General features: G+C 40.1%; 2 protein-coding genes across 3 annotated transcripts; one reads left to right on the top strand and one right to left on the bottom strand.

Annotated features, from left to right (window-relative positions):
* Positions 1-121: 121 nt before the first annotated feature.
* Positions 122-4645, bottom strand: slc46a1 (solute carrier family 46 member 1). The gene is made up of 6 exons (XM_068584212.1): positions 4178-4645; positions 3071-3462; positions 2491-2969; positions 1942-2025; positions 1643-1799; positions 122-1497 (listed from the first exon to the last, which is right to left on the bottom strand). Exons 1-6 carry the CDS (start codon positions 4493-4495, stop codon positions 1443-1445), a joined length of 1485 nt encoding a protein of 494 aa, XP_068440313.1. The 5' UTR covers positions 4496-4645; the 3' UTR covers positions 122-1442.
* Positions 4231-14705, top strand: LOC137790212 (solute carrier family 13 member 2-like). Of its 2 annotated transcripts, XM_068584210.1 has the most exons (13): positions 4231-4535; positions 8962-9090; positions 9198-9334; positions 9690-9937; positions 10024-10068; positions 10473-10665; positions 11250-11372; positions 11458-11667; positions 11885-11979; positions 12912-13027; positions 13123-13284; positions 13439-13576; positions 13805-14705. In XM_068584210.1, the coding sequence occupies exons 2-13, from the start codon at positions 8992-8994 to the stop codon at positions 13931-13933; spliced, it is 1695 nt and encodes a 564-aa protein (XP_068440311.1). In that variant the 5' UTR covers positions 4231-4535; positions 8962-8991; the 3' UTR covers positions 13934-14705. The 2 variants fall into 2 exon arrangements, with proteins under 2 accessions (XP_068440311.1, XP_068440312.1); XM_068584211.1 differs by lacking the exons at positions 4231-4535; positions 9198-9334 and having other exon boundaries at positions 8997-9090.
* The last annotated feature ends 634 nt before the right edge of the window (positions 14706-15339 follow it).

The raw sequence follows: 15339 nt of genomic DNA, 5'->3' as shown, positions 1-15339 counted from the left end.
GTTTTGTTAGCGTGTATTAATATTGGAAACCTGGTGTCGCCTCCAGAAGAATTCAGTTCGACAACTTCTCTCTTTTTCGTAATTTATTTTCTCAATCACAGGTAAAGTAACAAGCGTTGCAGTTGCAAAAGCAATGAGTTGAACAACCAACTTTCAGGTAGGCAAAAGAACAACTGCCCCACAAACGGAAGAGGGGCCTTTTCATACACAGTTTATCATCACAGTTCGTCTCCCCTCGTCCTAACATCTGATTCGGTCTATCCTGTCAGGAAGAGGTGAATCTTGTGTTCTCATCTTTTCTCACAGACAGACGCGCAACGTCCAGTCTGCTTCTATCTAATGTCAATATGCTGATAAACAGGTGTGGGTGTTGAGAAGTGCAGGCATGTGACTACAGTTCCCTTGAGAACCAGACATTTCCAGACACAACTACAGCTGCAGAACTGTTTTACTGACCTTACTAACATAATCTGAACTTCACTAGACATGATTATGAAAAGCATCTACAGGAATTTTAGATTTATATTATCAGTTTTGTCACACAGTTCATCTGAAGACCGGCTGAGAAAAATAATCGTCATACTGATCAATTCACAGTTGCTGAGTAATACTTCATTTAACCTTTAAACTTCCCTTTGTGCATTTCAAAGCTTATCTTATAGCTTGTGTTCCCTCATTTTGCATCTCGGCCCTGACCCTGTGTGCATGTTGGCTGAGGGCCTGAGTTCTGGGACTTCCCAGAGTTTGTGGTTGAGAGAAGAGGGTCAAGATGGAGCTCATTATTCAGTTTCTCTCTTCTGTTTACAGATAGTTGGGTTTGGACATGCTGTGACATAACACGCATCTGGTACTAAATTCCCCAATTTGAGAGAGAACATCCTCTAATAGAATTAGGATATCTCTGCAAACGGACAGCAATGCAAAAGGTACTCTGATCTTTTACTTAAATAAGCAGTACCACATGTAAAAAGTACTGTTCAAATCAAAATAATGCATAAGAAAATGTTTGGCACACCTGAGGAGTTTCCTCTTAGATTCAGCACCTTCGCCTGCAGTGTGTTTCAGCTATAGCGATTCATCCATTCAAATTGGAAATGTAAGGCACACTATTTGGTTAGTATTATACTGTATGGAAATGTATGAAATCACAAAATGAAAACATCTATTGAACCTTGTTCATTACTACATTCGTATGAATATCATTATGGAACACAATGGCTTGTTTGTAGTGTCAGCAAGAATTTGACAAAGTCTCAGTCTCCACTGTCTAATCATTAAGACGGGAGATTTTACCGTCATGTCAGCTTGATTCTTCATCCTCTGTTCTTGATGGGACAGCTTGGTAACAAAAGTCATGCATCCCATAATGCATGTGTTCAGATCTGCTTACTTCTGAGACACCAGGAGGAACTTTAACTCTCTAACAGCTTCCTCTCTTCAGGTCAGGATGCCGTGGCGTCTCGGCGGTCTCTTCTCTGGACCAAACATTGCAGGGTCCTTTAAAGACAAACATTAAAAATGTTTAATCGTTTATTCTGCTAATCTTCAAAGTTGTAGATTGCCTTGCTTTTGTAACTAGAATTCACTAATAAGAAAACAACTCAAAGTTACATAATTCCAAAGAGTCAAGAGTAACACTCACCCAATTATTCCAGCAGGAATGAAGAGGAGGATAGCAGCAAGAAGGAAAGGGAAGCCCTTCATAAAGTACAGTGTGGCTGGATAGAGGGAGTTGAAGATGCCACTGCCCAACATAAAACATAAGCTCTCCACACAGGCAACGCAGGCAAACAGGACACCTGGGAGAAAGTACAAACACCCAAACATGTAAACAACCTGGAGGATGCGAGCAGTCCCTCGTGAAAAGCTAATCCATAATAAATAAAATGCACTTGATTTTAAAACATGAGTATAGTGTTTGGTAAATGTTCAGTGACTGACCTTGTTCTGATGGGTCCACCAGCTTAGACAGCTTTGACCTGAGCACCGGCGTCACGGCCATGGAGAGGAAACACAGGCCATAACCTGGTGACAAAACACATCTGAACTGAGTTGCAGCTAAACAGTTAAAGTCTACATTGTGACTTTAGCGACCAATGCTAATATTTTAAATATGTGTTGTTCTTGTTCTGTCATAAAATTGGCCAGACATTATTGTGCAACAATTTTACAAATATGGAAATTGTATTGCCTGGTTTCACACGAGGCTTGTTTAATCTTTCACTTGCTGAGCTGTACTGTGATTATATGCGTGTTATCAAATGCTTTAGGTAGAGCTCGGAAAGCACAAATAACAGAGGGTAATGAAAGTGAAAAGTGCACATTACATTTAAACCTAATATAATTTAATGGATATTTTAGTTACTTGTCATCATTCCTTATAAAAGGCTGAATATGCTGAATAGGCATTTTTCTGTGCCTAATATGACCCTGAAAGCATCTAATTTGCCTTTTGATTTCGCTTATGGATAAAAACCTTGATGTTTTCACCTGTAAACATGAGCTGAGTGGTGTCAGTTATAGAGAAGACCACCAGCCCGATGACATTGGATGCCAGACCAACGACTGCCACCCAGGAGTCCTCCATACATTGCTGCATGATCTTCAGCCCCAGCAGACTGCTCAGGTAGGACAGGTGCAGAGCTGCTGATCCATAGCCGATGAGGGCCGACCCCCAGCACAGCGGTGCGCTCAGCTCGTACAACACAAACAACCCCCTGCTGCCCATGTGTACGGTCAGCACGACAAAGAAACACAGCGTGTAAAGCCACAGCTTGTATCTGTGAAGTCTCCCCCCGGCCCCACTGGTACTGCCTCCTGTTGAAAAGAGGCGCCAGGCAGCTTTATAGTGGCGACAGGCGAGGAGCTTGGCACTTGGGTCTGGCAGGACAGACTCGTGGACAAACAGGTAAGCGTACAGAGCCGAAGCCAGGCTAGTGGCCAGGACTAGCCAGAATGGATTGATGTACCTAAATAGAGACGTAACAGCGTAACGGTAATGATTACCAATTCAGTGCACTGGCTTAATGGAACTTAATGGAACTGACATTCAAAAACACACATTTCTTACCCTTGTGCCCGCCGCCACTCCCCTCCAATGATGCTGGCGAGCATTCCTGAAAGGCCCAGACAAGCCTCCAAGATGGCCACCCGGAAGGTGCGCGACCTTCTGTCGCTGGTGTCAGCCACATAAGCAAAACAGCCGGCCAGGATGGCGTTGAAATCACCTGAAAGGCCGCCAAGCAGCCTGCCCACTAGGAAGCAGATGACAGGCAACTTCAGGTACATCACCAGGAGGGAAACTAGTGCTTGGAGGGCCAGACCGAGGTTGGGGATGATAAGCACAGGTCTGCGACCTGCAAGGTCACTCCATGAGCCAAGGAACGGCACCACAAACAGGCCGAGAGAAAAACCCCCAAGACTGATGTACAGGTTCCAGTGGGCTGTCAAAGTTTCCACTTCCTGCAAAAAAAGAGAAGAGATTATAACCCCAGCCCAGTCCGCCACATTTAACAGCGAACAGGAGTTTATGATACTCAAGTTGTCTCTGCTTGGTCAGTGCTCTGCTGAGCAGGACTGGAAAATGCTGACCCATCAAACCTCTACGACTAGTTCTCATTTAGAAAGTCAGAGAATCTGTTTAGATTGTGCCTGATCATCAAACCCCTGTTGCTTCGTTTCAACTTGTGACTGCTGTTCCTTTTTGTAATTGTTCACAAAAGAATAGCAGTTTCTTTTCTTTTAATCTGTGCACCTGCATTTCAGTCCCTAGTGATTTGAATGCTTACATTTAATAGCCAAAGAAAAGCCTCTAAATGCAATCATGACTTTTATTGTGGCCTTGCATGTATTGTGCAATGATTTTTTAAATGTATTTATTTTGTCTGTGCATAGGATGCTTCTGTGTTGCGGGTTTAGTGGCTTATAATATAGTAATTAAACAAACATTTTTATAGTAAAGATTTAAAATAACATTGTAATGATATATCATGATATATGGCCCCAGCTGTGCTCATCAGAAGAGACGTCATTGTTGACTAAGTAGTTTTGCTGTCGAGCAGGTCCGACACATGCGCGTTAACAGCTAACGGCATAAAGGCGCCTTCGAGCAAGGCACTTAAATGAGTGACTGCTGGCACGTGACAGAGACACCGGGTGATTTATTTAGACGAGTAACCGTTAGAAGCGGGTCGGAAGGCACGGAGCCGTTGCTGCACTCCGACCTCTTGGAGCCGTTGTAGCCCAGGTCCTCGCTGATGCGGTCCCACAGGTACTGCGTGGAGAGAGGCGTCTGCAGGACCAGGGAGAACATGGAGAGGAAAAGCACCGGCTCCACGGAGACCGGCAGCCGGCATCTCAACGGCGGCCGCGTGGAGCCGGGAGCCGGTAACGTTGCGCCGGCCTCCTCCTCTTTGTTGCCGTCGGTTTCATTGTCGGTCGACGGAGCGTCGAGTTCGTCGTCGGGAAGGATCGCCACTGTGTCCAGCGCGTCCATGTCGCATGACTTTCTCCGTATTCCCAGTGTCTGAATTCAGGTGAAACATTCACTAAGCGGCTCCCCGACGCCAGCTTGCTTACGCCGCTGGCGTTTGTTCTTCTGTTGGGTGAAATAAAAGGAGCTTGAAAGTAACTTAGCTCAGCTGCGTAAAGGAAGTGACACCGACTCAGGTTGACGCGTGAACACAGCGACCCCACGTGGACAAAGCTGCAAACTACATATTTTGGTCACTAATGTTACCTTTACTAATGTTACCTTTACTGTCGACTGGATTGAATGGCCTCTTCATGTTTAGCGTTAAGGTAAAATGCGGTTTCAAACCCTATTCTCCCCAAATAGTCTGATTTATAGTCGTAAAAACACGGTAATACATCTATTTAATATGTACAAAGTTATTTTTAACTCTATAATGTCAACTACTATAAGTTTCTAAAACACAACAAATTCCCACAAAGAAAACAGGATATTAAACAACTCAACCGCCTTGCTACAAACTATTCCGTTTTTAATACGAATACATGACAGCTTGCTTTTTTATGGGCTAAATTTGTGATTTGAGCCATGGGGGTGCTTGTAAGCTCTCATTGGATATACAAAAAGGGGCATAAGTGATATTTTTTAATGATTAACAGGATATATATATATATATATATATATATATATATATATATATATATATATATATATATATATATATATATATATATGTGATACATATGCAAGCCCTGGCTAGATGTTTTTAAAAAGACAGTCTAGAACTAGTATAAAACAGCATATGTATATAAGTTAACCATTGTGCACATTGTGTAACGGACAGGAACATCATGTTCTTGCCAAGATGGACAAAGATAGCAGCAGAGAAAACTTTTCTAAAATGTTGTCAATTGTGTAAATCTATGGTCAAGATACCAAGCTGCCTTTTTTGTTTGTCTGTTTTGAATCTACAGAAGTGGGCAGTCAGCATTGTCATTAATAACTCTGATTCTAATGAGGCATTAAGGAAAGAGAAGTTATTTCACTGGTTATTTTACATTAGGAAGGCATTTGACTACAGGATTATGTACAACTAAGTGCAAACTTGAATCACAAATTTATTTATTTTAATTTAGTTTGTTTTAAAACTGAAAGTATTCCTCCTTGTTAACTAACCGTCAAGGACTTTGGATGTAATTTGATAGAAACTCAGGGTTGCCTCAAGCATTAAAACATCAATCTTCACAGACTCTTGCAAAACCTTTTAACCTTTTCACTTCACACATGAACGCACAGTGGGAGGATGATCTGGTTTGTCTACATTTCAGCCTCTGGCAGGCTTTTCATATGGATCACAACATCTTGTTTTAAAAGTTACGCCCACACTCCTTTACAAGGCTATCAACCCTGTTATCTAACTATTTATTAATTTTGGATTGCCCTTGTGTGCTCTTCAAAACATGGACGACACTTTGATCAAATGCCGTTTCAGATATGCCCTTCCCTTCCCACTCTGGAGACACCCAGTTCCTGCAGAATCCTCACTTGAAAGTTAATTTGTAATCTTTTTTTTAGGGGGACATATACAGCCCTATTTATAAACTGTGACTTTCTCGTGCTGTCACTTAGTTAGTAGGGTGGTGTTGCTAAGTTTATTTAATTTTTGTCTATTGACAATACTTTGGATGTCCATTACACCTTGTGGATCCTATCATGCCTGGGTTTCTTACATGGTTGTGGAGGTATAGGAATTACATTGTGATAGTCCTGACACCTCTTTCACTTCTGCCTCTGCCTCTCTACAACCCGACCTCGGTAAGAAAATAACCATGTGTATGAGTTTTTACTGACGTATAGGACATATCTGCAGATATATTTTAAACGTTAGACCTGCAGAATGAAAATGGCTTTTCTAATTGCTTAATATATTAGTCCAAAGCTATGGTATAAGACACTTTCAGCACGGAAATTAACACTGAGTATGTATGTACATGTATGTATGTATGTATGTATGTATGTATGTATGTATGTATGTATGTATGTATGTATGTATGTATGTATGTGTTAGAGTATGTCTTTCTGATGTTGAGGTAATGTACAAAATCTGCGATTAAAGGTGGAGTTCAACTTTTTTTCTCCACTGGTACTTCTGTCCATAATGTCCACATGGTGCAGTTTAGTCATCTATCATGGAGATCATGTTATTTAGATGGAGTAAATAAAATCACTTGTACTGTAGTATTGTTGCTATTTCAGTTAAATTGGCTTTACAAGGTCAATTATTTTTTTTGTAGAGCACCCATATCTTCTTATATCCATTAACCACCCACTCTTTACATTTATGGTTATTGACTTTATCACTTGTTTAAAGTCAATCATCAAAGAACAGATCTGATAGGACTTCACAGGTAGATGATCATATCTGACCTTTGGTGTTCTGATAACAAAAATATGAATGAACTACCCTGATGGTTATTATGGCTAATACATGAATACCATTGATGCCTAACGAAACACCTCTCCAGAATAACTTCAAACATGGTAAATTCCATCAGCAACATGAGCATAGAAGTCTATCAGTACTGTAGATTCTCCAACTCTGCAACCAGTCTCCATTAGGACACAAACTCTCCATTAATCTGGCCACTGAGAACAGACAACGCCTATCAGCTTTCATGCATCTGTTCAGGGGCCCTGAGTGTATAGAAGAAATTATGGTCAACCATCAACTCTTGCCTATTATATCAAACATACATTTGTATTGCAACGGTCCAGTTCGACCTGACCTCAGATACCTTTAGTTCTTTTGTAGCAACATGTACTTAGCTGCCACAATAATTTCACAGCCTAAAATCCAAAAGCAATGTTGTAGGACTATGCAGTGCAAAAGGGACTCACCTAAACCTCTGTTGTAAATATTAGTGTGCCTGATTCATAAGGGACATGGCAGGATATATTGATTTCAGAAAAAAAGTGTTATTTTGAAGTATATGTTTAGGTGTTAATGAGGCAAGGGATGACCATGACTGATTTTATGAAGGTGATTGATTCATTCTACCATTGAGGAGTCAGAAGAGCGAAGAATAGAGGCTCATTAAACTAACACTGGAAACAAAGTGGAAGTCTTAGACAGCTGTGAAGAATACAATAGGGGGTTACTCAGATTTTAGGGATTCTGGAGACAACTGTGACTAAAGCTTGGATCTTTCAGTGAGTTTTTTAATGCTATCTGATCGATGTAGATTAACATAACATTAAGATAAGATAATCCTTTATTAGTCTCGCAGTTGGGGATTGCGGGGTTGAAGTAGCAAAGCGGTAAAGTGCACACAAGAAAAAACGTTTTATAAATAATAAACAGTAATAATAAACAGTAGTAAAAACTGTGTTTTTAATGCATACTAGCATTCACTTGAAAGGTTGTATGAATGGAATTTTACTCAGAAAATAATTACGCTTGGTCTTTTGAATCAAATGAAAATCTATTTTCTCCCATCTTTTTTTTCTCAAATTTAATCTTTCAATCCACAAAGTATGTTTGACAGAGAGAGAGAGAGAGAGAGAGAGAGAGAGAGAGAGAGAGAGAGAGAGAGAGAGAGAGAGAGAGAGAGAGACGGAAAGGGAGAGGAAGAGAGAGAGGGAGAAAGAGAGAGAGAGTTTCTGAAGCCACATTTTGGGAAACCACTGCAACAAAATGAAAATGATAATCAAAAGGGATCAAAGACTTCAGCCTGGAAGGACATTTGTTGCTTTACATTGTTTTCTTAGCTGCAACATGGCCAGAAAAGGCCCCCGTCCTTGACCCTTTGTACCATTTAATCTTTAACTATGATAAAACGTGGGTTCATGTTCAGGGGCTCAATCTGTCCCATTTAATCAAAGACCAAAACCTGTGTTCCTGTTCCGCCGGTCACAATTCCCGTATATTTGAAAAGAGATAGTAGTAATGATAAAGTAATAACAATATTTTATGGCTTAGTTTCTGGTTCAGCCGTTGTAATTGGAACATAAAGCAAAACAAGCAATTAGAAAGTATTACTTCCTTGACTTTTATCAGCAGGTATTTTGGTTTGGTTTGGTTCCAACTACACAGACAAAAGGAAGAGTTTACTTTGTGTGACTAAAATGTAGAATGATAGATGGATAATTACTTTATTGATCCCCGAATGTAATGAGTTTTGACTTGCTGCTAATATTTCAACAACAAGCATGTAGCCTTTCCTCGTAAAATTAATTTACTTAATGTTTACTAGTTGTCAGAGATTACCTAACCACGCTAACTGACCTGCTGTATATAGTCAGTTAGCCAAGGTTAAGAAGTTTATGCTGTGTTGTAGTTTCCTTACAAGCTTCAATAACTTCATACTCTTTCTTGAGCTATCACTTGTGCACAATTGTCAAGTGCGGTGGAGTGTAATGTATGTGTAAAACACAGTATATACTGTGTATTTAGGCTGTTTAATGATAATATTCATTGTCTGTCATTACAGGAGGCAAAATGTGGCTATGTAATCATCCTCATGGCGCTGTACTGGTGTACGGAGTGTATCCCTCTGGCTGTGACCGCCATGCTGCCTGTCATTCTCTTCCCCATGATGGGTATCATGGAATCAAGTGAGGTATTTCCATCTGTTTACTGTGTACACACAATTTAATAAACCACTTCTTTTAATTAGTTGGACTGGGATTTGGCTTTTCTGACATCTTTTCTTCTTCCCTCATTCAGGTGTGTATTCAATACCTGAAAGACTCCAACATGCTCTTTATTGGTGGGCTGCTGGTGGCCATCGCTGTCGAGAACTGGAACCTGCACAAGAGGATTGCGCTTAAAGTGCTGCTTATTGTGGGGGTGAAACCATCTCTGTAAGACTTTTACGTACTACAAACTGCAGCATCAATATAACGTGTGTGGAAGAAAAATGACCTGAAACCAATCCAACACATTCCTAATTAACTAGTAGCACGACAATAAGCCATGTCTTATTATTGGTGGTCGACTTCAGTAATACTATTGTGGCTGATTGGGAGCAAATCCCTGCAGCCAGGTACCAAATGTTGTGGAAAGCCTTTCCAGAAGAGTGGAGGCTGTTATAATGGGATTTTTTGAGTTCACATACTTTTGTCCATACCATGTATGTATCATCTCTATTTTGTTTCTCTTTCCGAACTGTCTTCAACTTCAACATCCATCTCATCACTTGTTTTACGTCCCCTGCAGCTTGATGATCGGTTTCATGGGCACCACAGCCTTTCTGTCCATGTGGATCAGTAACACGGCCTCCACAGCCATGATGGTGCCCATCGCCAACGCTGTACTACAGCAGCTCTGTGACACAGAGGCCAACTCTGAAGAGAGGGATTATAACCCGTCTGCTGCAATGGATGGTCAGGATAACCAGGCATTCGAGTTGGGGGACACCAAAGAGAGCAAAAAGATTAAACCAATGGACAAGGCCATCGACATGGGTGTGTGTGACTTTTGAAGAGAATGTTTCTTAATTCTTTGGGTGCTATTCTTTTTGTTTTACTATTGCTCTGACAATGTCTTGCAGATAAAGATGACAACACAGACACGAAGGAAAATGGCAATATATCAAGTAGGTTATTTTGTTAAACTTTGTCTTTGAAGTTAGACTCTTGTTTAGAAAAGAATAATAAAAGGTCAAAACAGAGCGTACGATTAGATGAAGATGCATTCTTGCTTTGGTTTGTATGAGGGTTTCAAATACAAATCCTAAGTTTATAAAAAGTGCTTATCCTGTTTATACATTTTTTATTTAACGAGCAGTTTGGTTTAGTCAACCCAAGATGTCAACAAAAGAGTTTGTGCTGCCTTGAAAATATGGTCATGTGATGACCTTTCTCAAAAGTCTTGAAATCCAATACTAACTTCATTAACTGTGTTAAACAATTACAGAACCAGATAAAGCATGGAAGACAAAACAGTAAATGTATGTTACATTCAAGACACAACAATTAAAATGTGTTTTCAATGCTGAAGGTCTGGATTCTGTCCGGCCAGCGGTTTGTGACAGGAGTCCAGAGGCCGAGCAGCGCAAACTGAAGAGGGAGGCGAAGTATTTGAAGCTGACGAAAGGCATGAGCCTTAGCGTTTGTTACGCAGCAAGCATCGGAGGGACGGCCACCCTCACTGGAACCACTCCCAATGTCATCCTGAAAGGCCAGATTGATGAGTACGACCTGCACAAATGCAGATAAACACAAAACACACATATGCAGATCAACTCTCTGGTCCTGAACTCAACCTGTGGAAACTAACCAAGATAACCAGTTATGTCTTCCTCTACTCACAAAGGGGCTATGTTGACCTATTTGCACTGATATTCCTACAATAATAGGCTATTTCTTCAGTCAATATTCTTATGTTTTTTTGTTTTTCAAATACTCATAGATTGCATTGTTGAGATCGGGACTTTCAAGTCAAAGTCTGCAAATGGACTTGACAAGTTACAAAAAACTGTCAAAACTCTGCAATGGACAATTACAGTGGACAAATGCATTGGTTTTCAATTTAATGTAGGTGGTTTACTGATTTACCAGAACATAAACTCTTCCGATATGTCCAGGATCACTTTTGTAATTGCCAAGTGCCCTCTGTTTTAAAGCCATTGGATTTAATGATTAAATGTGGATATAGAGTGTGACATTATACTCACTGATAAGGGACAACCAAAAAAACACTCCGGTTGTAAAAAACTAAATTGTTCGGGTTCTACAGTTTTTGTGATCTTATTGCTTTCTTTTTCATCATCAACAGACTCTTCCCAGAAAACGGAGGCGTAATCAACTTTGCAAGCTGGTTTGGCTTTGCGTTCCCCAACATGTTGCTAATGCTCGTCTTGTCTTGGTTGTGGCTGCAGTTTATGTTTTTGGGTTTCAAGTAAGTTTTACGGACTGGTGTCATACTCTGCTCTGATATCTTTTGACTATGTCTATTATTTATTTCGAACATTATGTTATTCCAGTTTGAAAAAGTCCTTTGGATGTAACGCAAAGAAAGATGGTGATGGGGAAGCTTACCAGGTAATCAGAGATGAGTACAAGAAGTTGGGGAGGATGAGCTTCGCTGAGCATTGTGTGCTGGTTATCTTCACGTTGCTGGTTCTTCTGTGGTTTACCAGGGAGCCTGGGTTCATACCCGGCTGGGCCACTGTGCTCTTCAACAAAGACAAATCGTGAGTATAACTGTTTTCATGAGAGGTGATCAGTTAACCAGGGTTAGTCCAGTATAGGAGGAGAAAATAAGGGTCTAATTTTAAGGGTTTATCAATCACTAAACTTGAGTATATGTGTTTACGTATGTTTTATGTTTGTCTTTTGATCACTAAGTGGTATCTTGAGTATTTTCGTAATACATGAAATGCAGACTTTTCAAATGTGTTTTGTCATCAGGTACGTCACGGATGGCACTGTGGCCATATTAATGTCATCACTCTTCTTCTGTATCCCGTCCAAATGGCCGAGATCCTGCGGGAAGTCAGAGGACGGTAAGTCAGCTGGCATGTTTCTAGCTTTGTTTGAGCAACAGGTGCATTTGTATACCTTTTTTTTCATAAAAAAAAGTTTACACATTGACTTTTTTGAATATCGCATCAAAGTGTCATTCAAGTCGTAAGTCTTTTTTTCATGTTAATGCCGTCAATTGTTAAGAAACATTGATAAAACAGTTATCAGAAAATGTATACATCATGTGTTTAGAGGATCATGAAGTTGATCTCTTTTGGGCCCTATCTGCACGTCTAGACAGCACATTGGGAAGAATTCATTCAATGTTGCTATGTTTGCGGTTTAATTTGACACATAAAGATAGGAGTGCAGTTTTATGAGCATGTTTGTCCTCTATCTGTGTACTATAGCTACCTAAGATACAGTCAATAACTTTTATTGCCCGTGAAAACTTCAGCACTTTTCTAATAAACATTGTCTCAACTCCTTCCTGAATTGTAGCCTGATAGCCACAAGGTCAAGCCTGTACAACAGTACATGCTGTCGTACAGCCCCCCCCCTCCCTCAGTAACTTAAGTTAGGCGTGTCTTAAGAACTTGTTGCTTATAGGCAGGAGCCTATAAGCAACAAGTTCTCTAATACCTGTTGAAAAGTGGAAGAGCAGTCTGTTTTGTACACAGAGAAGCGACACATGCTTAGAAGTAAAAGGTTTTAAAGCTATGAGGCAGACTTTAAGGGTGCTATAGTCCGTTTAAAAGAATGAATCCGCATAAACGTGTTTTAATTTGGATTATTTTGATCGCTTGACATTGGCGTTCATCCCAATAACTTTTTATCTTTACAGAACACATTTACAGTCACAGCATCTTATCTTCACACAATAAAAGCTCGGCTTTTCTGAAGTCTTTTGACATGTATCATTGTTTATGACTGTCACCTCCAAAGATGTTCTTTTTTCTCCATGTTGTAAAAGGTGCTCCTGCTGAAGCTCCTCCACCTCTGCTTGGTTGGGACGTCGTCCATGAAAAGATGCCTTGGAACATCATTTTGCTTCTGGGAGGAGGTTTTGCATTGGCACATGGAAGTGAGGTAAAGCAGTTGATCCTGAACTCCACAGTTTTCTCAAGATAATCTTTTCTTCACATCTTCGGACGCTGATGTGTGTTTTCCCACCTTGCATTCAGAAATCTGGACTATCGGGGTGGCTCGGGGAGAGTTTAATACCTCTGCAGAGCATCCCTCCTTTTGCCATCTCCATCCTGCTGTGTCTGCTGGTGGCAACATTCACTGAATGTTCCAGCAACACTGCCACCACCACGCTCTTTCTGCCCATACTGGCATCCATGGTAAGGCAGGACATCATCCACTCTCAATCTTTAACAGAATACGGAAACACTTTTAGGCGAACAAAAATAACTGATGTTCCTCATCAACAATGTGGCCATGAAAGATTTGTACTAACATGAGTGTGAATGTCCCTTTTTAATGTGTTTAATCCAGGCAACTGCTATTAAGATACACCCACTGTACGTCATGTTTCCCTGCACCATCTCTGCCTCGCTGGCTTTCATGCTGCCCGTGGCCACTCCACCCAATGCCATCGCCTTCTCCTATGGTAACCTTAAAGTCATGGACATGGTAAGACCTATAAATGGCTTAGATCCATCCTTATATCTGATCATTATCATCTATTTGCACACACACAATATTCTTAATATTACCAACAAACCAAGCTCAAGTAGACTGAGTACCAAATGCAGTGTGTACATTGACAAATATGTTTCAATATCTATTCTGTTAGGATGTTGACAAAACACTGTATCCAAATATAACTGTTTTGTTGTATTGTTTTTCTGGTTGTTCCAGGCCAAAACTGGATTCATTCTGAACTTTGTTGGAGTCATGACCATCAACATTGCCATTAACACGTGGGGCGTGCCCATGTTTCAGCTGAATACCTTTCCCAGTTGGGCTAATGTCACCAAATTTCCTTGAATGGAAACTCAGGAAAATGGACACAGAGAATTTGGGGGAGATTCACAATATCTGTGTAATGATTTGGACTCCACCATTGGAGGACTGGGCTGGCAGGTGACTTAGTATTTGTATCTAAAGCCTAATACTCCAGCCAGTACAGCCTGATGTGCATTGAGGCCTGTCCTTGAGAAGAGTTATTCAAATTATAACCTTCCTCACATTGTGACGCTCATCAGAAACCAATGAAACAACTGATTGGAAACATTGGAGTAACTTATGTTGATGATTTGACTGAACTTGAGTTTTGTTCATCTCAATAAATAATCTTCTGGACTGTCAATAAAGCACCTACTTCAAAACTCCATAATAACCTTAAAGCAATTTATAATTGAAGTGGTATCCCCGGGTAGTCAGCTTTCTGGAGAAGGAAGGAAATAAACATATAGCCCTTATTGTACAGCTCTCCCCTCTGTCCTAAGCCCTCCCACCAGATGAGCTCAGACATATATAAAGGTGCGTCATATAATAACCTGTACTAGTAGTACTCATTCATTTCTAACATCATCTTAAATATCCTTGTGATCCTGATGCTGTTATATAGTGCTAATTCTGTGAGAACTACCATTCCATTTTCCCTCCAAACTTGTGGCTCTGTAAAAACCTTTATTTGAGGATCGAGCACTCTACAATATTGGAGAAGTTAACTGCAATGTATTCGGTTAGCAGAAAGCTAAATAAACTATTGGCAACATTTTTTTCCGTCACTTCGACAATATTGTCAGACTCTTTTTTTGATTAGTCCGTCTTCTTCTTTTTTTTTTTTATTGCTTTTTAGTTTAGGCATGTTGTTGCCAATACTGGAATAGCAACTTCTCTTACATGATGTTATATATCCTATTTCTTCCAGCTTGAAGTGATTTATTTTTTATTTTCTTTCATACAATGGATGGTAACAATCCATTATATGAATAAAGAATCTTGACACAATAGATAACCATAATTATCATCACTTGTTCTGTTATGTCACTTGTTCTTCTTCTGTTCTCTTGTTTGTTGAGCAAATGATACACACTGTACTACATTCATTTAAAAAAAAATACTGTGGTTACTCAAACTAATTAGTGTTATCCGTCAACAACAGAATATTCAACTTCCAGGAAAATAAATCTGTGGAATAGAGATGCTTTAGGATCAAGAGCTCACTAGTTTTTGAGACTGCTATGACTGTTATGTGTATTTTAATGATGGGCTCAAATCTCATTACATCCATAGGATTAGGACTAGTGAATCCTCAATGATTTAAAGAGAGCAAAGAGCACAGAAGGCAAATCTCTTCAAAGGGTCAATGTGGGAGAAATGCAAAATGATGGAAAGTAAGATAAATCAGTTATAGGAAACTGATTAAAAACATTGTATTTAACCCT

The sequence above is a fragment of the Clinocottus analis genome, unplaced genomic scaffold (genome assembly GCF_023055335.1).
Source record: "Clinocottus analis isolate CAN_PGR_092001 unplaced genomic scaffold, fCliAna1.0.p SCAF_2, whole genome shotgun sequence".
In the NCBI taxonomy this organism is placed as follows: Eukaryota; Metazoa; Chordata; class Actinopteri; order Perciformes; family Cottidae; genus Clinocottus; species Clinocottus analis.
This window is presented reverse-complemented; position numbering and strand designations above follow the sequence as displayed.

Excerpts from the sequence above, each read along its gene's own strand:
- slc46a1 (XM_068584212.1), bottom strand. The coding sequence starts at position 4,495 with ATGGACGCGCTGGACACAGTGGCGATCCTTCCCGACGACGAACTCGAC. Across the intron at positions 3,463-4,177 it reads CTTCCGACCCGCTTCTAACG|GAAGTGGAAACTTTGACAGC; the intron begins GTTACTCGTCTA and ends CTTTTTTTGCAG. Across the intron at positions 2,026-2,490 it reads CACTCAGCTCATGTTTACAG|GTTATGGCCTGTGTTTCCTC; the intron begins GTGAAAACATCA and ends TTTTGTCACCAG.
- LOC137790212 (XM_068584210.1), top strand. The coding sequence starts at position 8,992 with ATGGCGCTGTACTGGTGTACGGAGTGTATCCCTCTGGCTGTGACCGCC. Across the intron at positions 11,373-11,457 it reads TTTATGTTTTTGGGTTTCAA|TTTGAAAAAGTCCTTTGGAT; the intron begins GTAAGTTTTACG and ends ATGTTATTCCAG. Across the intron at positions 13,285-13,438 it reads TGCCCATACTGGCATCCATG|GCAACTGCTATTAAGATACA; the intron begins GTAAGGCAGGAC and ends TGTTTAATCCAG.